Below are 22,662 nucleotides of genomic sequence, written 5' to 3' on the forward strand. Positions count from 1 at the left end.
CTGAATTTCAGGCTTGTACCAGCAGTATTTTTCAAGGTGATTGGTCTTCTTGCAATGAGTACAAGGTGGAAACTTTCTTTTGGTGGCTTCTTTCTTGCCTTTGTCTTTTTTTTCTATCCAAGGCTTCTTGCCTTTGAAGCTAGAGCTCGAGTTTGAGCCTTCTCTGCCTCTGGCCTGAAAGGCTCCCTCAGAATACTCATCCATTCTGTTTGCTCTTCTTTGCTCTTGTGCATAGAGAGCATTTATCAAATCTGTCAATGGAATAGTTGATAGGTCCCTCGAGTCCTCCAGGGAAGAGATCTTTGATTCATACTTCTCTAGAAGGGTTGTTATGACTTTTTCAACTACCCTTTGGTCACTAAAATCATCCCTAAGCAATCTTATGTTGTTGACAGTGGCCATTATCCTGTCAGCAAACTGCTTGACAGTCTCTGACTCCTTCATCCTCAAATTCTCAAAGTCCCTTCTCAAGTTTATTAGTTGTTGTTGCCTAGTCTTCTCAGATCCTTGAAACTCCTCCTTGAGTTTGTCCCATGCCTGCTTTGGACTGTCACAGGCCATTATCCTTGTGAAGATCACATCTGAAACTCCACTTTGAATGCATGACATGGCCTTATACTTCTTTGCATAGTCTTCATTATACTGCCTGATTTGAGCAATGGTTGGGTTTGCTCTTAGGGGAGGTGGCTCAGTGTCATTTTGGACCACATTCCACAGGTCATGTGCCTGCAGGTATGTCCTCATTTTCACAGCCCAGATGTTGTAATTTTCACCAGCAAAAATAGGTGGTAGTGGTTGTGAGAAGCTTATACTTGCAGCAACTTAAAAACAGGCCAACAACAACAGCTCATGTTTCTTTCTTTCAAACACTAGTCAGCCAAAAACTGTGCACAACTAAGGCCCTCAAAGACAACAGGCTCTTGATACCATTTGTTGAGTTTTTTCACACAGGAAGAGAAGCAGATCTAATTTACCCGGATAAAATATGAACCTCTTGTTGAAATTGGAGCAACAAAGTAATAAACCCGGATAAAGTATATGTTAAGTTTCAATCAAATGTTCGATGAAACAAAGCAAAGAAATTTTGTGTTTGAAAGCTCAAAACAGAAGCAAAATCGGATGAAAAAAATGAGAGAACAAGTTGGCTATGCTTGTTACTTGAAAAGTAAAATTTCATGATACATAAATAGATAGATTACATTGAAAGAAAACAAGGCTTGCTTGTGCAAGTAGCTAAGCTGTAAAATCAATATAATGACAACCTAAGATGACTACTAAATCAGCTAAGAATATGATTAATCTTAGCTGAACATTACATAAAAGGATAACAAACAAACTAATAAAAGTCAATTATTACAAAAATAGTTCTTCAACCGAATTACACCATGGACATTTCAATCCCTCAGCTGGACTGCTTGGTCACTTGTATGCTCGTGCATGATTGCATGGTAGCATACATGTTGCTGCTGTAGTTGCCACTTTTGAACAAAAGGTCAAGACAAGTAAGAATTGTCAAGACTTTTTGGTAGAACATTTCAATCCCTTTGTTAACAATTGTCACAGAGTCTTGATAATAATTCTCTCCTATATAATCCAGCTTAGCCTTTTCGTCATTAGTCATCTTTGCCATTGCCTTCAAACTCTGCAAAAATTCAATAGACAAGTCACCTAAAAAATTGTTGGAAGCAATGTCCAATATGCGTAGCTTTGGAAACCCATGTTTCGTGTCGAATGTTGTAGTTGTACCGTAGAATCTGTTTGCTCTCAAAACAAAAACCTTGAAGGAAGGGAGCTTCTCTAACCAAAATGGGAATGTATCATAAACCATATTATTTCCAAGGTCCAGAACCTCAAGTGCTGTGCAGTTCGCTAGTGATCTCGACAACTTCCCTTCCAATTTATTCCCACCTATTTTGAGTGACCTTAGTCGAGTGATGTGGAGGAAATCAATGGATAGTTCACCAGAAAACTGGTTTGAAGCAATGTCCAATACATCCAAAGTTGGAAAAACAGATTTATGTTTGAAATGTTTAATTTCACCATAAAATCTATTTTTCCGCAATATTAGAACCATCAAGTGAGTTAATTTCTCCAACCAAATAGGGAATGTATCATTGATCATGTTGCTTCCGACATCCAAAACCACAAGTTGAGTGCATTTTGCTAATGATCTAGGCAACTTCCCTTCCAAACTATTCTCACTAACTTTGAGAATGTTTAGTCGGGTTGCTTTTGAAAATTTTGGTAACATTCCGCTGAAGTTATTTCCTTGCAAACCCAACGATCTCAGAGCACTCATATTGCTCAAGTAATTTGGAATTGGGCCACTTAAATTGTTATAAGATACATCGAAAGTGTCAAGCTGACTCATATTGTCCAAGCAATTTGGAATTGGGCCATTGAAATTATTATAAGATGCATAGAAAACGCTAAATTTACTCATATTGCATAACCAATTTGGAATTGGGCCACTCAAATTGTTATCAGATGCGACAAAAATGAAAAAGCCCTGTGAAGAAGTTGAACTCTGATTGGGTAAAAGTTGGTCCAAAGATGAGAGATGGTTATTAGCAAGAAGGAGATACCGCAAACCTTTCTTCCACACCCAGTTTGGTATTGCACCACTTATTTTATTATTTGAAAGTTCGAGATATTCTAAATTTTCTTGGCTCTTTAAGAACTCTGGAAATGAGCTTATGTTACAAGATTCCAGATACAATTCCCTCAACATTGAAAAAGAGAAGTTTAAATCACTTAAGGGAAGCTGCTTTAGAAAATCAATCACATTGAAATAAAGGTTTACCCTTGAAAGGCTGCTATTCCACAACCAATTGGGCACAAAACCATGGATATGGTTGTTAGAAAGATCTAGAGAACCCAACTTGTCTTGTCTTTTAATAAGGTTGCACTACCTTAAGCTTAGTCCTTCTAGTTGGGGAAAAGTAAGACTTCTGTTGTCGCTTTCAATTAACAAGCTTGTGTTGAACAACGTCAGACCCCTCAAGTTATTCAATCAGACAGACGTGTCAAGCTTCATAAAACTAAAGCTATTTCCTTCAATATAAAGCCATTCAAGCCATGGAAGTTGAAGGACTGACTTTGGGATTGGTCTTGTTAAATAATTATTGCCTATATAAGTTTTCAATAAAAGAAGAAGATGCATTAGGGAAGTCATCGATTTTCCCAACTATTGGAACCCACCATTCTTTGAAAAGTCAAATGGGGTGGGCACCGAAAGTAGAAAGTAATATTGGTTGGCAAGTTGGGTTAAAAGTTGGCATGGGATAATTGCAATTTTGGTCCCTAATTGTATAGGGACATTGCAAGTTGATCCTTGAACCTCAACTATAAATAGGCCTAACCATTTCTTACTTTCTTCATCCCATAATTGCCATTCTCTACTTAAGGCATTATTCTCTCTCTCTTTGTAAATTTCACTTGTAATTTTGGAGTGAAATATATTTGGTAGTGCCCGAGGACGTAGGCAAAATTTGCTGAACCTCGTTAAAATTCTGGTGTTCTTTATTATTTGTTTTGCATATTTTGTGAATGTGATTGTAGTGATTTATTGCTCTATTAAATTACGATAGAGAGATATTCTGGCTAGGAAAGACTTGGTATTTAAGTGATCTTCGTGATCTACCTCTCTTTCCTGGGAATTGAACTTGGTGTGATTTTTCAGTACAATAATTTTACTCTTTCACACGCTTCCGCGCAACAATTGGTACCAGAGCCAGATTCGTACTTGGGGAATACGACCGTTTACGGTACTATTCATGTATACAGCACTATTCACGTATACAGTACTATTTATGTATACGGCACTATTTACGAATCTGATCTGTTCACGTGTATCGATGGTTGGGATTGAGGAGAAAAATGGCGTGACATCGTCATCGACAAGGACTACTTGTGACAAATGCAAAATTTGAAGTAGAGAATTTGACGGTACCAATAATTTTGGTATGTGGCAATGTGAGATCCTGGATGTCTTATGTCGAAAGAGCTAGATATAGCCCTTGAAGAAAAACCGACAAGATGGATGACAAGGAGTGGGCCAAGATCAATAGACAGCGTGTGGTACAATCCGCCTATGTTTGGCCAAAGAGCGAAAGTACTCATCATGAGGGAGACATCAACGAAGAAGTTATGGGATACACTGGAAGAAAAGTTTCTAACGAAAAGTCTTGAAAATAGGCTTTATATGAAAAAGAAACTTTATCGATTCACGTATGCACCGGTATGTCGATGAATGACCATGTGAACTCATTCAATAAAATTTTAGCAGACTTGCTAAATTTGGATGAGAAATTTGAAGATGAAGACAAGGCATTATTGTTGTTGAATTCCTTCCGATGAATATGATCATCTTACCACCACATTGCTTTATGGGAAGGACACGATCACATTTGATGCGATCAGTAGTCGTTGTATAGATCTGAGACTCGAAAGAAAGATAAAAGAGATCACGAGAGATACAACCGCGAAGTCTTAACGATGAAGAGTCGTTCACACAATGACAAATCTGGTAGAAGGGAAAGTCAAAAGGAGACCCGCTAAAGATGAATGTGCCTTTTGCCGTGAAAAGGGCATTGGAAAAAGAATTGTCCTAAGCTACAAAAGGGCAAGGCTATTTCTAATGCATGTGTAGCGAGCATGATGAGGAGTCGGACTTTAGCTTGGTTGGCATGGCAATGGCATGTCAAGCGGATGAGTGGATTTTGGATTCGGGATGTACTTACCATATGTGTCCTAATAAGGACTGGTTTTCTAGTCTTAAAGAGCTAGAAGGTGGAATTGTTCTTATGGGCAATGATAGTGCTTGTAAGACAATGGGAGTGGATGCAGTCAATTGAAGAATCACGACGGCTCAATCCAAGTCTTGACAGATGTTCGCTACGTACCTAGCACGAAGAAAAATCTCATCTCATTAGGGGCCCTAGAATCTAAAGGGCTCACAATCACTTTGAGAGATGGATTACTAAAAGTAGTAGTTGGGCAATTGACGGTGATGAAAGGCACAAGAAGAAATAACTTGTACTTTTTAAATGGAAATACAGTTATTGGATCAACATCAACAATTTCTACAAAAATGTAGATTCAGAGGCTACAGATTATGGCATATGCGATTGGGACATCTTTGGTGAAAAAGCTTTGGACATTGGCGAAGCAAGGCTTGTTGAAAGGTGCAAATTCTTGCAAAATGGAATTACATGAACATTGTGTTCGGGCAAGCGAGAAGAGGGTAAAATTTGGTCCACAATTCACAATGAAAGAAATTCGGACTACGTTCACGGTGATGTGTGGGACCTACCAAAGTAGCTTCTTTGGGAGGTATACACTATTTTGTTACTTTTGTTGATGATTATTCAAGAAAAGTATGGGTGTATCTAATGAAAAGAAAAGTGAAGTTTTGGATGCATTTACGAAATGGAAGAAGATGGTGGAGACTCGATGGTCGAAAGGTCAAACGACTTGATCGGATAATGGTCTTGAGTACAAAAACGATCCATTTCTACAAGTATGCCAAGATGAGGGCATTGTGCGACACTTCACCTGTTCGGGATATACCACAATGAGAATGGGGTGGCGAGAGCATGAATCGAACTATCTTGGAGAAAGTTCGATGTATGTTGTCCAATCTTTGGATTGGACAAAGAATTTTAATGAGGCGATTACATATCGTGCCATCTAATTAACCGTTTGCCATCACCGCAATAAATGGAAAAACTCCTATGGAGATGTGGACTGTAAATCACATCGATTATGATTCTTTACATGTATTTGGTTCCACCGCATATTATCATGTAAAGAATCTAAGTTAGACCCAAGAGCAAAGAAAGCATTATTCTTGGGTATAACGATGGAGTAAAAGGATACCGTCTCGGTGTCCTAATACAAGGAAAATTGTTTTCATGAGATGTGACTTTTGATGAATCAACCATGTTGAAGTACAAGGATTCACAAAAGGATGACAAAACCGAGAGTACTTTGCAGCGGTGGAGCTTGAAAAGGTTAACGATGATCCACTAATATTGGAGGGACAAATGATGAAGAGGTTCCTACCAAGAACCTCTACAACAACAAGATTCAATTGCATATAGAAGGCCAAGAAGAGAGATTCGTAAGCCTGCGCTTTGATGATATAGTGGCCTATGCACTTCCAATTGCAGATGATGATGTTCCTTCTACTTACGAAGCGATAAGTAACCACGATGGTGTAAAGTGGAAGCAAGCAATGAATGAAGAAATGCGTCTCTTCATAAAAATAAGACACAGGAGTTGGTGACACTACCCAAGGAAAGAAGGCAATTGGATGCAAATGGGTATATGCAAAGAAGGAAGGATTTCTGATAAAATTGAAATTCGATACAAGGCTAGATTGGTAGCAAAGGGTTACGCTCGAAAGAAGGAATAGATTACAATGAAGTGTTTTCTCGGTTGTGAAGCATTCGTCTATTCGGATTTTGCTAGCCTTGGTTGCGCAATATGATCTTGAACTAGTTCACTTGATGTGAAGACCGCGTTTTTACGGTGATTTGGAAGAGAAATCTATATGACTCACCGGATGGATTCAAGGTTGCTGGAAAGAAAATTGGGTTTGCAAACCGACAAAGTCGCTTTATGGATTGAAGCAATCTCCGAGGCGATGGTACAAGCGATTTGATCAGTTCATGAAAGGGCAAAGGTACACAAGAAGTAAATTTGATCATTGCGTGTATTTTCGAAGCTACAAGAAGAAACTTTCATATACTTGCTCTTATATGTTGATGATATGCTAATAGCATCTAAGAGCAAAGTTGGGATTGAAAGATTGAAGACTCAACTCAATCTCGAGTTTGAGATGAAAGATCTAGGAGAAGCTAAAAGATTCTCGGCATGGAAATATGGAGAGATAGAGCTCATAATAGAGTTAGCTTGTCTCGAAGCGATATTTGAAAAAGGTACTACTGACGGTTTGGCATGAACGAAGCGGACAAAACACATAAGTACCCGTTAACTTCTCATTTCAAGCTTTACACAACTATCTCCTTCGACGAATACGGAACGAGAATACATGTTGCAAGTTCCGTATTCTAATGCGATGGGTAGCTTGATGTATGCAATGGTGTGTACAAGACCCGACATTTCACAGGCGATTAGTATAGTGGCGGTATATGCATAATCCGGAAAAGGACATTGGCAAGTCAGAAATGGATTCTACGGTATATTCGAAGACCGTGGATGTTGGATTCTTGTTCAAGCGAGGATAATACACTTGGTAAAGGTGTTATTGGATACGTTGATTACGACTATGCGGTGATTTGGACAAGCGAAGATCAACCACGGTTATGTGTTTACACTTGCTGGAGGACCAATAAGTTGGAAGTCTACACTACGGTCTATAGTTGCATTGTCAACCACGAAGCCGAGTACATGGCTGTAACAGTAGGTAAAGGAGGCTATTTGGTTACAAGGTATGGCTAAAACCTTGGGGTTGGTTCGGAGCATATTAACGTGTATTGTGATAGTCAAACGCTATTCATTTAGCAAAGAATCAAGTCTATCATGCACGTACAAAACATATCGACGTCGATTCCATTTTGTGCGGAAATTATTGAAGAGGGAAAATTTGTCTTGAAGATCAAGACTGCAGATAATCCCGCAGATATGATGACCAAGGTGGTATGACAACCAAGTTCAAACATTGTTTGAACTTGATTAATATCTGCAAGTTTAACAGTTGAAGAAGGCACTATCAAGTATTGTTGTCAAAAGCAGAAGAATTGTGTGAAGATAAGATTATCCTAATCAAATCTTCAAGGTGGAGATTATTGGAACCCACCATTCTTTGAAAAGTCAAATGGGTGGGCATAGAAAGTAGAAAGTAATATTGGTTGGCAAGTTGGGTTAAAAGTTGGCATGGGATAATTGCAATTTTGGTCCCTAATTGTATAGGGACATTGCAAGTTGATCCTTGAACCTCAACTATAAATAGGCCTAACCATTTCTTACTTTCTTCATCCCATAATTGCCATTCTCTACTTAAGGCATTATTCTCTCTCTATTTGTAAATTTCACTTGTAATTTTGGAGTGAAATATATTTGGTAGTGCCCGAGGGGCGTAGGCAAAATTTTTGAACCTCGTTAAAATTCGGTGTTCTTTATTATTTGTTTTGCATATTTTGTGAATGTGATTGTAGTGATTTATTGTGCTATTAAATTACGATAGAGGGATATTCTGGCTAGGAAAGACTTGGTATTTAAGTGATCTTCGTGATCTACCTCTCTTTCCTGGGAATTGAACTTGGTGTGATTTTTCAGTACAATAATTTTACTCTTTCACACGCTTCCGCGCAACACCAACCAATTGATTTTCTCCAAGATACTGGGTCTTCAATGATGGAAGAGTGAATAAAGAAGAATGTATTGATCCAGAAAGCTTGTTCCCCTCTAGATATAGGTTGACCAGCAGACTAAGATTTGCAATTGACGATGGAATGGGTCCAAAAAAATTGCATTCATCAAGCTCTAAATTTGTCAAGAATTTGAGATTACCAATTGATTGGGGTAGTTTTCCACAGAAATTTGTCTCATAAAGTGACAGACTCTGTAAAGAACTGTTTGATGAAAATTCTGGCAACTGACCATTAAGAAAGTCATTGTTTGAAATGTCAATGCTTTGAATATTTGGCGATAAGAGAATTTCAGTTGGAAAATGGCCACTCAAATTGCAACCCGTTAAACTAAGAGAAACCAAATGAGACGAAATTTCCAAGAAATTGGGATGTAAATACGAGATTGTGTTCCCATCAAGGATAAGTTTGGAAAGAAAAGAAAGCCTTGAGAGTGAAGAACATAATGGACCTTTCAAACCACAGTTTGACAGACTCAACACACGCAGGTTGGAAAGTTCAAGAGATGTGGTTTCACACCATTTAGCACTTTGAGTTGAAATGTCCACATTATCCAAATAAAGCTCTGTGAGAAACCTCAAATTCTTGATTAATGTCTTGAAGTTTGGTTTCTCTAATTTCAGATGTGGTGAATAATAATAATCATAACCATTTCTGCAATAGCAATCATCTTGATAAGATAGATCAAGAGAGACTAACCTTCTTAAGTGTGAGATCTTCATTGGAATTTGGCCGTGGAAACATGAGCTTGAAAGGTTGAGATGAGTTAGATTTTGGAGTTTATCAAACCCATATGGAAACAGTGTGGTATTAATGTTGTTCCCAGCAAGATTAAGGCACTGAAGACGATGGAGATTGAATATGGGGTGAAAGCTGCCTGAAAGATTTTTGTAACTAGGATCAAGACCAATGACATGACCATAAGCATCACAAGTGACTCCTTCCCAAGAGCAACAATCAGTGATAGGATCCCAAAGCTTGAATTTGGAAGATAAAGTAAAATTAGGGGCTTAGTAAAGATGATATTGCAATTGCAGCAGAGGAGATCTCTGGTTATCAAGGCATGGCATTGGGAGATGAGTTTGAGGAGGTGAAAAAGACAAGACAAGAGAAAGGAAGCATGAGAAGAGAGAGTGTTCATGTTGGGTGGGTGTGAAGGAGGATTGTGTTTGGCATACAACTTATTTATACACAAATGTGTAGTTTCCATAGAACAATATTTAGGAGTAAGGTAGGGAATGAAAGTGATTGGCATTGCATGCAATTTCTAAGTCATTTTGCCTAATCAAGACTCCATCAAAATACCGTTCCACCACTTTAGTTAAGTCTTTTATGTCAATTTTTTCCAACATATTAAAGCAACGGATAATTATTAAAATTATTATTTAAAGCATAAATTATTTATTGTTAGTAATAGAAATAAGTTGTTAAATTCACACTTAATTTGCCTTACGTCTTTCTTTTTTGTTAATTTTAATTTTGAAGAAAGAGATATTAATATTTTATTCATCTCATTTTTGTTATTAATGTCTAAGGTTTTAGTTTTCTTGCCCACTCCTTAGTAAATCGAAGTCATTAAAAAGACAAAATTATAGCAATAATAATGCAGTTTAAACCCTATTAGAACCATTATTACGCATAGAATGAGCAAAGATAATAATTCAACCGATATTTTGAGTTTAAATTATATATTTAAGGTTTGGACTTTTGGGAACAAAAATCGATGTTACAAATATTTTAACTTTAAATTATTTTAAACTCAGGTAAATTTTATCATTTTATGTTATATATAATTATTTCTACATCATTTAATTTTTAAGTAAATTTTGTTATAGCACCAAACAAATAAAATTTAATTTATAATATAAAATCAATTTGTTCACAGTATCCAACTTGTAAATATGTTATGATTTATCAAAGGGTTAATCCACCTTACATCTCAAAATTATATATCAAATTTTAAATTGATCCCTAAACTTTATGATGTTCTAATTAAATTCATAACGTTTTAATTTGAAAATTTTAATATCTTTAATTTTGGACCAGAAAAAATGATAGTATGAAATATAAAATCAATTTATTAATGAGTATCAATTTATAAATATATTATAATTTATCAAAGAGTTTAATCACTTTAATCTTAAAATTATACATCTAATTTGAAATCATAATGATTTAAATTGAAAATTTTAATATCTTTAATTTTGGACCCAAAAAATGATAGTGTGAAAATATTATACGCCAAAAACAACGTTCGACCATTGTGTACAAACCAAGTCACATTATAAAGATAAAATTATAGTAAATTTCTTAGCTGGATTGATGGTCACAATAAGTAGAAATTTTGATGATACAATATATAGTAAATTTCTTAGCTAGATTAATGACAGAAATTATCAACGACAATAATAGTTTGATTATGATTTTTAAATTGAAAAAGTAGAAGAATTGATTTTTTAAATTTTTAAAGTATAGGGATTAAATATCAAATTTAAACATTAAAATTATTTTTTAAATAAAAATTAGATATTAAATTTAAAAAAAACATAAAATTGGAGTAAAATGTTTGTGAGGCATGTGGAAATATTGCAGCCTATTGCCCGATTGTTGCTTTATGCAAGTAATCTGTCATTGGTCCTAAGATTTCTAAAAACAGCAAAAACTACTTTATGGAGGCCAAAGAAACATGAGAAATGAGTGGCACAAGTAATTCCAATATCCAATTAGTAAATGGGGAGCATTAAAAGGAAAAGTAGTGGGAAACATCCACCAAATTAACAAAGAGAAACTGGAAAATCATTGATTTCAATTTCCCTGAATCTTCCCCATATATTAAAGTCATCATCATATTTGTTCTTACTCCTCATATCAATTTGTTCACGTTTCACACTTATTTGGGCTTTACGTATTCCTTTTTGTTAATTCCAATTTTGGACCATCAGATTTGATTTCACTTTGTAACATGTTCTATATCTAATTAATTTTGTTGGGGTTGATTTCTAGTCACCATTTTAAACTAAGTGTTTTAAAATATATATTTATTGGTATCAATGTATACATACATTTGTGTAATAAATATATAGATAATCATAATAAATTTAAATTTTGGTTTAATTGTGAATTCCATCCACTTACTTTGACATTAGTATTTTGATAGAAATAGTTAACAATATTAACTTTTTGACTAGCTAATTACATTATAAGAGTAGATGAACTAAATTATGTCAAAAATTAAATATATAGATTAATTATTAAGTTTCAGCATAGCTTAGAGACCAAAATTGAAATTTGACCATTTTCTTATGACGTACAAAAAACAGATGCAAAACCTAAAAGAAATGAAAAGTAATATGTCAGTCTTTAAGACTCTTATGTATGCAAACTATCTATAACCATGTAATGTTTCACCGAAAAGTTAATTATATTAAATTTAACACCCCAAATTATAAGTTGAATTCTAAATTTAGCTCTAAATTTCAAAAACTTTTAGTAAAATATATCATTGGTCTTAGTCTTAGTTTTAATATTTGGCATTGCAAGCAAATTTCTAAGTCTTAGAATAAGAATAAAATATTATTAGCCTCAGTCTTAGCCCGATCAGTACTGCATGAAAATCATATTATTTTCTACCACTTTATTTTAGTCAATTCATAAAAAATTAATGGAATTGTGGTGATTTTCTTAACTGGTTGAGAGAGATCGATGGCTCAAATACTAAATTTTGTTGGTGACTTTTCAATGAACTTCTCAAAGTGTATCAAATCAATAGAAACACGATGAAACTAAAGACTAAAAACAAGTCGATAATGGAAATATAAGCTATTATTAGTCTTTGCTTTAATTTGCACAACGTTTGGCACTTTTCTTATAATATTTGAACTTAAGTCCATATGTTTGCTTTAAATTTAAAACCATTTATTATGTGGATTAAATCGTAGTATTGTTATTCAATTTAAAATTAAAAAATTATCTTAAATTTAAAAAGTAAAGTAGTTAATTGATTCCAAAATTCTAGTCCATTATTTATAAAACTAAATATTTTTTTCAAGGTATTTACTAGAGCAAGACCAATAATTAAACATCTGCATTTTGTAGGTTCATTAAGGGACTAGATGTAATGCCCAAAAATTTGAATGTTTAACTAAAGAATTCTATAGTAATTAAGTCTTTGTTCTATAGCTCTATGATTTATTTATGTGTTTGAGGTTTAGGGTTTGAGTCGCATCTTTGGAAAATTTTGCTATTTTATTCTAAGCTAATCTCTATCATTGAACTATCGACTTAAGTTTAATTTTGTGTAAATTTTTATTAAGAATGAACTTGCTAGTTCACTGGTTAAATTTTGTATTTTACTTGGTCTTGTGTTTGAGCCCTTGTGTATGCATTAAGGAATATTTTTGTTATATGTTAGAAATCTGATCGATGGTTGAAATAAAAATTTAACGTTCTTCCTCTCCCTTTCCATTTTCTTTTCTTTCTTTCTCTTTCTCTTTTTCGTGTTCTTCTTTTTCTGTTCTTTTCTTTTTCCTCTTTATCATCGCCTGATTCTTGTTCTTGGCTACTGCTGTTGTCAGGTAGGTTCGCTTCTGTTAATTTCGTAAGTTCTAGTATTCAATTTCTATTTATGTTCGTTGTTGTGTGGTTGGTCGAAAACCCGTACTTTGATTAAATTGCTTAATTCTACGTCTAAGCGTTCAATTAATGCTCGTTAGGAGGATGTCTCGAGAAACTGCTCCCCAAACACTTTAGGTTCGTGAATTGTTGCATCGTATGGAGGTAATGGTTGTTTTCGTGTCGGGAGTTTTGTTGAAGTTTCAATTTAGTTGGTTGATTGTGGTTTTGTACAAATTGGTTCGTAATTGTCGTGTTTTGAACTTTTGTATGTCATTTTTATGGTTCGGGATCAATTTCTATTGTTCCTACTTCGAATCACTGCCAGGTGTGTACCAAAAACTCGACTTTTTGCGAATTAGAGACATATGGGCTAGAAACATGGGCATGTGCCCAGACTGTGTGTGGGAATGTTTTGTGTAGGATTCACACGGGCCAAGGACACAGGCGTGTGTCAGGCCTTGTGAAACCACAAAAGCTAGCTATCCAGGTTGTGTGAAACCACACGGATGTGTGAACCAATATTTGGAATTTTTTCTCGGGCCATAAGTGTCATTTGGAACGAATGTAGGCCTTCTATGGGGTCTATATAAACTAAATTAAACTGTGAAAACTATTATTTTGTGATCTAATGCTGAGTACTGACAAATCTGTATGTGTATTGCGTTTGAAAATCATTGATGATAATGATTTATTATGTACGGTTATGAACTGTAACTGAATAGTCGTATAGGCCTCTATATTAGCTGTCATTTGAAATCTGCATCTGCATTGGGTGGGAATTGAGTAAAGGAGGAAGTATTCTATTCTGAGTCAGTGGTTAAACCACTGATGTCTGTACTCTGATCTGGTAGCTATTCTGCACTAAATAAAAAGTGTCATACCGACACTATGTGCTGTGTAGGGTTAGATGAGTATTAAATACCTTATTTGGTGTGTTGGGTTGGTCAAAGATGGTGTGTAGCAGATGGGGGTAGGATAATGTATTTGTTTTGAACTGTTATGTATGACATTGTATCTATTCTGATCTGTTATGTATCTGAAAAAGAGAAAATTGGTTACCTGTTGATCTGTTCGGATCTGTGAAGTTAATGGATTGCTTTTTGAGTCTGATTTTGATTCTGAATAGGGGAAAATCACTAGTTTACTCATAAATTGTTTGGACTTATATAACATTTCCTTTAGTACTACACTAACTTGTTTTGTCTATTGCCTGAATTATAGGTAATCCTCAGACTTAATCAGGTCGGTAGTTCAAGAGCTCGGTCATCTTAATTATTAGCTTTATAAATACTAGTTTGCTTTCGGTATTTTCAAAAGATTCGATTTTCTAAAATGATAATTCTTGAATTAAGTATTATGTTTGTTAAATTATTTTGGTTTGAAAGACTTTGAACTAAGTTTCGGAAGTTATGTTTTAAGAAATAGTTGATGTGGCTCTCCAGACTTGGTCTTGTCGTTTAGGCTGGGTATGGGGTATTACAATAGATGCCATGAGTTTTAAATTTGCTCCATATCCAAGTCAAGGTTCAAACCCTCGACCACTAGTTAAGATAAGAAAGACCCTTACCATCTCACCTGACTCTAGTAATTAAAACTAAAACTAATTTGAATACCGTAAATTCAAAAATTAAAATGTACATCTATTCAAAATTCATTATAGATGATAATTAAAATATATAAATCTAAATATTATCAGAATTGGTATTCATTACCATCAAGATTCAAAGGTTATGAAACTTACTAATTTCTAACTTTTTTCTTTTTAACTTATTTAGGTTTCCTGAACTTACTTTCTCAACATATTAAAGCAAGGAATAATAATGATTAAGTATTATAATGTAATAGAATTATATATATTAAACATCTTAGTAATAATGCATGAATCATTTATTCTTAGTCTTATGTCCCCATTCACACTTATTTTGCTCTACATCTTTCTGTTTTTCATTTTCTTAATTTTAATTTTGGATTATGAGATTTTATTAGTCATATTAATTTCAGTCTATTTGTCTCAAATTATGAATGGAAACTTTAAACTATTTTAATTTATCATTAATGTTTTAATCTAAAAAATTTAAGATTTTTAATTTTGGACGGACAAAGAAAATGATAGTATGACATCTTATTAGACTTAGTCTTAGCCTTTTGGCAATGCATGCAAATGTCTATATCATTTTTTGCCCCATGAAAACGAATGTTTAGCATGTTTCTTAGGTAGTTGATGGGCACAAGTAGTGGAACTTTTGATGATACATTTTTTACAATTCTTCTCTTCTTAACAGTCTCTTTGAAAGAAACATATTTAAATTTCCACACTTGAAACTTCCTTAAATTTGATTGAAATTATCAAACACAAATGAGATTGATCCTTAGAAAAATTAGTTCCAATTCCATTTTTTTTTTCAAAGTTTATCAAACCAATTGAAACGCAATACAATTAAACAACATATAATTTTTTAATCTAAAATATGAATTATTTTTTTCTGTTTTATTCGTGCAAAACACGGCTAACTTTTATTTCTTGTAAATAAATATTTGAATAAATTATTTTAAATATTTTTATTTTTGGACTAAAAGCATACCACATTGTAAGACATCATTTTTTCATTATATTTTAATTGTTTTTGTCATTCTATTACATCTAAAGTCTAATTGAACCGTAGACACCAATTTTATCTAGGTCCAAATCAACATTTTCTGATAAATTCAATTTAATTCAATTTTATTTATCAAGTTTAAGAGTTTGAAATCTTACTAACTTGTTACATGTTTTAGATTAATGTTAGTTAAAATGAGATATTTGGAATTATATAGTAAACTTTCAAATTCGACATAACCTTGATTAATTCGACTTTAACTAAATTTGATTTCCATGCACAATTTTTTTTAGAACATTTTGGGCTTTTCTTTTCTTTGTATAAAATATTTTTATTCGCTCTTTTTGCTACTACAAAAAAAAAAAATCAAAATTGAAAACTTACAGTAAAAGCTCCTAAGATTTCACAAAATTTACAATTACATCCCAAATTTCACACAACTGTTGACACAGATGGTCTCCTCCAAATGGCCAGCTACCTGCACAAGTCAAGTCACCTTGCATCTCAAAAACTATACATCGGAATTTAAATTCCTTGAATTTTGAAAAAGAAAATGATAGAATGAGATATCCTTTAGCATTGCATACAAATGTCCAAGTAATTAATACTGCACAAAACCAACGTTCCCATTGTGTACAAGTCAAGTCACATTATAAAGACAAAATTATAGTAAGTTTCTTAGCTGGTTGAGACGGACACAGTGAGTGGAAATTTTGATGATACAATATATACAATTTTTCACTTCTTAACACTATTTCTTCGAAAGAAATATATTTAAATTTCCAGTTTGAAACTTTTGTGTATTGGGGTGAGAAATTTGGAGGAAAATTTTCATTTTTAGCAAGATTTTAAAGTTTCAAAAATGAAATTATTTGTTTGGGTAAATACAATGTAAAATTTAAATTTTTAAAAATTTTAAAAGGGATTTTGAGTAATCAAATTTTTTATTCAAATTCCACCTAGAGATGGTTTCTCAAAATTCCTTTAATATAATGCACGTGATCCCATAATAAAACAAAAAATATTAACTTTAAAATGTAATTTTTATTTAATTTGAATAAATTTTATGTTTTATATAATTAAAATATTTATATAATTTTACAAATCCAATTATATCCCTGTTACATTTTTTATATATGTATTTTAATATCATTATTATTTTGAGAATAAACACTTCATTTAATAAGAAAACGAGAAACACAATCCAACATAAAGAGAGATTAACCTAAACCCCGAGTCAACAGATTCCCCTCGAACACCCACTCCTATGTCTTTCACCCACACTAGGCAATATGGCATCATGAACAAGAATGTCCGATATGGAACAACATAATGAATATTAGTTATTATTCTTTTAAACTTATTAAAAGCAAGCAAGGCTACGCTCTTCATCCGCTGATGGTGCTTTGGTGAGAGAAACTGGCTATGCTGCAACAGGAGGCGTGGTACGAGATAGGGATGGAAATTGGATTATGGGATTCAGTTGCTACTTAGGTGTCTGTTCACAGTTTGAGGCCAAAGTTTGAGGTATCTTAGATGGTATCTTTATTTTACTTAATAAAGGATACAGAAGGGTCATATTTCAGATGGACAACCTTGAAATTGTCCAAACATTGACCGATGTAGGATTAGAGGATTCAAGGATTACTGTGCTTAGAAGGACTCAACATATCATGAGGGCTGAAGAACAATGAAGGATCAATTACATACTGAGAAAGCAAAACTTGGTGGCAGATAGACTTGCTAAACTTAGCTTGAATTGGAAATCAACCTTACAATCTTTGACGAGGCACTTAAAGGAAATCTTAGAAGTTTTACAAAAAGATAAAGTCAATAATTTTTTATGCATTTATATAATTCATCTTTCTTTTTTAAGAAAAAAAAAAACTTAGTCTTACTCTTTGGCATTGCATGCAAATGTTAGTCTTTTAACCCATCATTAATGCATGAAAACAATGTTAAACCACTTTGTTTAAGTCAAGTCATTATAAAAGACAAAATTATAGCAAGTTTCTTTGCTGCTTGGGATGGATTGATGGGCACAAAGTATGGGTGGAAATTTTGATGATAAAACGTGTGGAATTCTTCAATTTTAACACTATTTGAAGAAAAAATAATGTATCTAAACTTCCACATGGAAATTTAACTTGGGCTAGTTGAAATGTCTTACAATATTTGCTACTTCCAAATGATATTTTTCAGTTTATCAAATGAATTGAGACGTACGTAAAAAATCTCAATCAATTTTTATTGGTGCTTTACATAGTTAACAGTAAGAAAATAGTCTCCCATTTTCCTTTGCTTTTCTTTGCCCTCTCCCTAATTAGAATCCTGGAAAGAATACATAAAAAAATCCATTGAATCAAACGCCATTTTCAACCTTTTTCTGTTCCATTATCTTCTTAAACAGATTTCATCTTTGTTCCTCTTCATTGGGTATCAAAATATCGTTCCTTTCTATTCCTAATTAGAATCTGCCATTTTCTTTTAATGGATAGAAAAAAAGAGTCAGTAAAAACAAGGGAAGAAATAGAGTTAAAGAAGGAATTAGGGAAAGTGGTGAAGAAGATTCTAAAAGATGAGGATTATGGGTTTGAGATTACAATTGAAGCTATAAGAATATTGTCTTGTTTAGCAGAAATAAAGATGAAGAAACCTGTTGGTCCTGCAATGGACGATACGAGTGTGGTTGAGAAATTGAAGTCGCCTCTTTTAGATGAAATCATGAGTGACATTGTAGTTTTGGTCCCAAGCCAGGTTAGACTTCAAAGCTTGAATCGTTTCACTTTGTTTTTGTATTTCTAAATGTATTATTTACTTACAAAAATCTTATATTTCCAGAGATAAAATAAGATTTTGAAAGTATATCCCCTTGTTTGGATTCCAAATATTACTTTGTACTGATACCCAACATTCTAGCCAAGCCAAAGGTAATTTATTATCAAAGATAATCTTATATTCAGTGAGCCAAACACCCCTAATATACCTCTAAGTCCTTTTGATTGGCCTGAACAACTTCAGGCTCAACTTTCTCAGTATTTTCCTTCACTATGAATGAGCTAAATTCTTTGGTTTTAGAAACATCATTGTCAAAAACTTAGCCTCACATTTAAAAGAAAAAAATTTGTATTATTATAGGCTTCATTGATTGGATTGGTGAGGAATCAAGATTATGGTATTTTCTGGTTTCTTGAGGTTTAAGAACCAACATGTATGGTCTAAGCTCATCAGATCTTTCTTGGTGTTTTTTGAGGTCTAACGATATCTTATCGATTTTCAGACTTACGATAGGCCACAAAGGAAGAAGCAGTCGAAAGAACATAACCTAACATGCCCGCCATCGATACAAGAAGTCAATCGGGATATTGTTTTAAAAACGAGCACTGAGGCAGACCGGTCGTACTTGAACTCGTTGTTTGAAATGATGTCGTCCTTGGTTTCTGATCAGAAGCAAGCTGCGAAAGAGCTTCGGAGACTAACAAAGACAACCAAATCATATAAGGCAGCTCTTTGTGAGTCTACAAACAACATCCCTCGGTTACTGAGTCCGTTATCGAAAACCAAGTTTGAGCTAGACCCGGATCTGCAGGAGGATTTGATCACCACAATTTTTAACATTTCACTTCATGCCAACAATAAGAAACAACTATCAGAAAACCCTGTCGTCATCCCTCTGCTTACTGAGTCCATGAAATTTGGAACCATTAAAACAAGAAGAAATGCTGCAGCCACTCTATTAAGATTATCGGCACTCGATTCCAACAAGTTCATAATCGGGAATTCAGGTGTCGTTGCACCTCTACTCGAACTATTACATGAAGGGCACCCATCAGAAATGAATGATGTCGCCTTAGCAATATTCAGCCTTTGTAAAGTATCTGAGAATCGAACAAAGTTTGTCGAAACAGGAGCAGTGGAGGTGATCATGCAGAAGATCAAGGAAGGTGTACTTGTGGATGAGTTGTTGGTCATTCTCGCATTGCTATCTACAAATAGAGAGGCCATTGATGAACTTGGGGATTCAATAACCTTGCAATGCTTGCTTCGAATCATAAGAGATAGTAGCTGTGAATGTAGCAAGGAAAATTGCGTTGCAATCCTATACAATGTGTGTTCAAAAGATCTAACTTTGCTGATGGTGATCAGAGCAGAAGAGATCAAAAAGCATACTCTAGTGAAACTTGCAGATACAGGGACTACAAGGGCTAGAAGGAAAGCCATTAGCATCATTGCAAAAATACATAAAGCTTTTCCAGCTATATCTATTAGGAAATTCTTTTGACTATTTGAAATTCTTTTTTATTTAACTACTAATAATCATTTAGTTCAAGGTATTGAAAAACGCATATGTAATGACATTGATAATTAATTAATTTTTAAATAATTAATTGAATTAGAAAATTCAAAGACTTATAAGTTGAACAATTAAAATTCATTTATAAACCATCCCATATTTATCTGTAAAAACAAATAAAGAAAAAATGGTTTAGAAATTGTGGATACACATGCAGATGGTTGAGACGGGTAGTTCAGTCTATTTAAGGACAAAGCAAAAGGCCATCAAATAGAGTGGTCAGAGTTGTGAGGAGAAGGAGAAGGAACCCTACGATTAGTTGAGAGAAGTGAGGGTAGTTGCTTTCTTAGGTCTCTTCTTATATTCTCATCCTTAAATATTGGTGGTCTTTTGTGTCAAGGTGTCACATGTCGAGTGATTGATGGGTTAAAGGTAAGTGGCCCAATGTCATATGTTTAGGTAGTGATGTCCACTATGTCGAGACCATTTTAAAATCGAGTTTTAGAAAATGGGGTTCGACTTTAAAAAAATAAAGACAGGAGTCGTCACCAATCTTTTTTAGGTATGATTGGATCACCTTTAAAACATTTTGTTTTAAAATCACTAGTTTTGGTCTACGAAATCAGAAGATGGGTTCGGGAGCCGGTTACGTACGAGGAAGGGTTAGTACGCTCGTAACGCCCAAAAATTGGTACCTAATTGATTATCAAATGTCTTTAATGTCGGAAATTTAAAATTTTTAAGATGTAATCCTCTTTAAAATATTCTGATTTTTGTAAATTGGAGTTCACTCGTATCAAAGTATTGACACTAAGTTAGCTTTTTAAAAATCCCTATCTCGAAACAACAAAACGCTACATCCAGTAAGTTAGGACATATCGCTTTGCAATTCCAAGACGGTTACTCACATTTTGAAAAACCTTTAAAAACTTAGAAGGGTACTTGATTATTCGAACTCAACGAGAAAAGTCGCAACCCAATAAGTTAGGGCACTACTTTATTGAAATTTCCAAACACCAAGCATTGCCTTTATATTTTTTGAAAACTTTGGAGCCTTGTTTTTTTTTTTTAAATGATGCGTGGGGAATCGTATTGTATTATAAATCATACATAGTAACATATTATTGTAGTAGGTAAATAATACATGCATTTAAACAAAATGCTGGCAATAATATAAAGATTGTGCATTAGATACATATATATAAAAATAATATATATAGCAAATATTAACAATATGCATACAAAGATATATATATAGCATGTCTTGAGAATGAATAAACAAAACGTACAAACATACAAAGTAATAATTAAATAATGCATGATATACAAAAGAATAATACAATATCAACGTACATGTTCATGAAATGTAATATCAAATAATAAATATAAAATAACATATAACACATGATATATGCAATATATGTATAAAAAATGAAATGAGTTATTCTTAACAAAATATACATATAATACAAATAAAGACATAATATTTAATAATAATCTTAAAATAGTATTTGCTATACAATATATAAAACATAATAACAAAATATTTATAAAAGAATAATAATTATATATAAAATATATTGGGTTTAAAAATATATAAAATAAAAGTATGTAAAAGAATTTATAAAATAACACATAATATAAAAATATCATTTTAAAATAATGCATAATAAATAAATAATTAATAATTTAATATGTGTATAATATGAGTTAAAATATAATTTTATTTACAAATTTTAAAATTTTAAATAATATAATGAATAATATAAACATAAATAATATAATAGATAATATATGATATATATGACATATAAAAAAATAAGTAATATAGAATAAAAATAAAAATACAATAAATTTTATATAATAAAATATAATTTAAATATATAGGAAATAAGAAATATAATAGATATAATTCAAAATAACGAAAATATATATGTAAGAATAATATATATAAATAATTAATAAATATATAATACAAGTAAAATATAATAATAATATAAAAATAATGATGTAAAATAATAATAATAATTTGTGAAAAATAATATATAATAAATAATAATATATATAATAAAATAATCTTATAATGTATAATATAAAAGTAGGGTAAAAAAAATAATATATAAAAAATATATATAGAATAATAAAAATAAATATAGGGTTAAATTTAAAGTTCAACAAAATTACGGGGCGAATTTAAAAGAAATAAAACTGAATTAAGGCCTTAATTAAAACGCGCGTAAAACAAAAGGGACTCATTGGGAAATTGCGCTATTCCCAAAACGGCGACGTTTCCCATAATGTAATTGAATAACCGTTGGGACTAAATTGAAACAATTGTAAAATATTAGGGCCAAATTAAAAAATACAATAACACGTAATTATAAATTAAAAGAGGTGGTAGGATCGATTGGGTAATTAACCCAATTCTAAAAAATCACGCGGATCCTCCCCAGGTAATCGGGTCAACGCGCGGATCTTATGGCTTAATACGACACCGTTTTGAGCTTATTAAGTTAAGCAGAAACGATGTCGTTTCAAGGAGGCTATATAAGCCAATTTTGCAGCTCAAAAATCATTTTAACACCGGTCTTAAAAAAAAGGTCCTGAAATGCTCTGCAGAGGGGAAGAGAGAGGTCCCCAGCTCCGGCCTCCGGCCACGGCGCAGTGCTTGCACACGCGCCTCACGCGCTGTCGTACACGGTGGTCTGAAGGCTTAAAAACCCTCATCCTTCCACAGGTAATCTCTTTTCCCTTAGATCCT

At 33.2% G+C, this 22,662-nt stretch overlaps 1 protein-coding gene and 1 long non-coding RNA gene across 2 annotated transcripts; one reads left to right on the top strand and one right to left on the bottom strand.

Annotated features, from left to right (window-relative positions):
• Window positions 1-1,151: 1,151 nt before the first annotated feature.
• Window positions 1,152-9,546, bottom strand: LOC128290665 (uncharacterized). Its single transcript, XR_008280451.1, has 2 exons — window positions 9,096-9,546; window positions 1,152-1,642 (listed from the first exon to the last, which is right to left on the bottom strand). It is a non-coding gene; the product is annotated as an uncharacterized LOC128290665 (long non-coding RNA).
• Window positions 9,547-17,747: 8,201 nt separating this feature from the next.
• Window positions 17,748-20,016, top strand: LOC108475348 (U-box domain-containing protein 9-like). The gene is made up of 2 exons (XM_017777310.2): window positions 17,748-18,364; window positions 18,888-20,016. Exons 1-2 carry the CDS (start codon window positions 18,098-18,100, stop codon window positions 19,887-19,889), a joined length of 1,269 nt encoding a protein of 422 aa, XP_017632799.1. The 5' UTR covers window positions 17,748-18,097; the 3' UTR covers window positions 19,890-20,016.
• Window positions 20,017-22,662: the final 2,646 nt, after the last annotated feature.

This window comes from Gossypium arboreum, chromosome 3, assembly GCF_025698485.1.
Source record: "Gossypium arboreum isolate Shixiya-1 chromosome 3, ASM2569848v2, whole genome shotgun sequence".
Taxonomy (NCBI): Eukaryota; Viridiplantae; Streptophyta; class Magnoliopsida; order Malvales; family Malvaceae; genus Gossypium; species Gossypium arboreum.

Excerpts from the sequence above, each read along its gene's own strand:
- LOC108475348 (XM_017777310.2), top strand. The coding sequence starts at position 18,098 with ATGGATAGAAAAAAAGAGTCAGTAAAAACAAGGGAAGAAATAGAGTTA. Across the intron at positions 18,365-18,887 it reads TAGTTTTGGTCCCAAGCCAG|ACTTACGATAGGCCACAAAG; the intron begins GTTAGACTTCAA and ends ATCGATTTTCAG.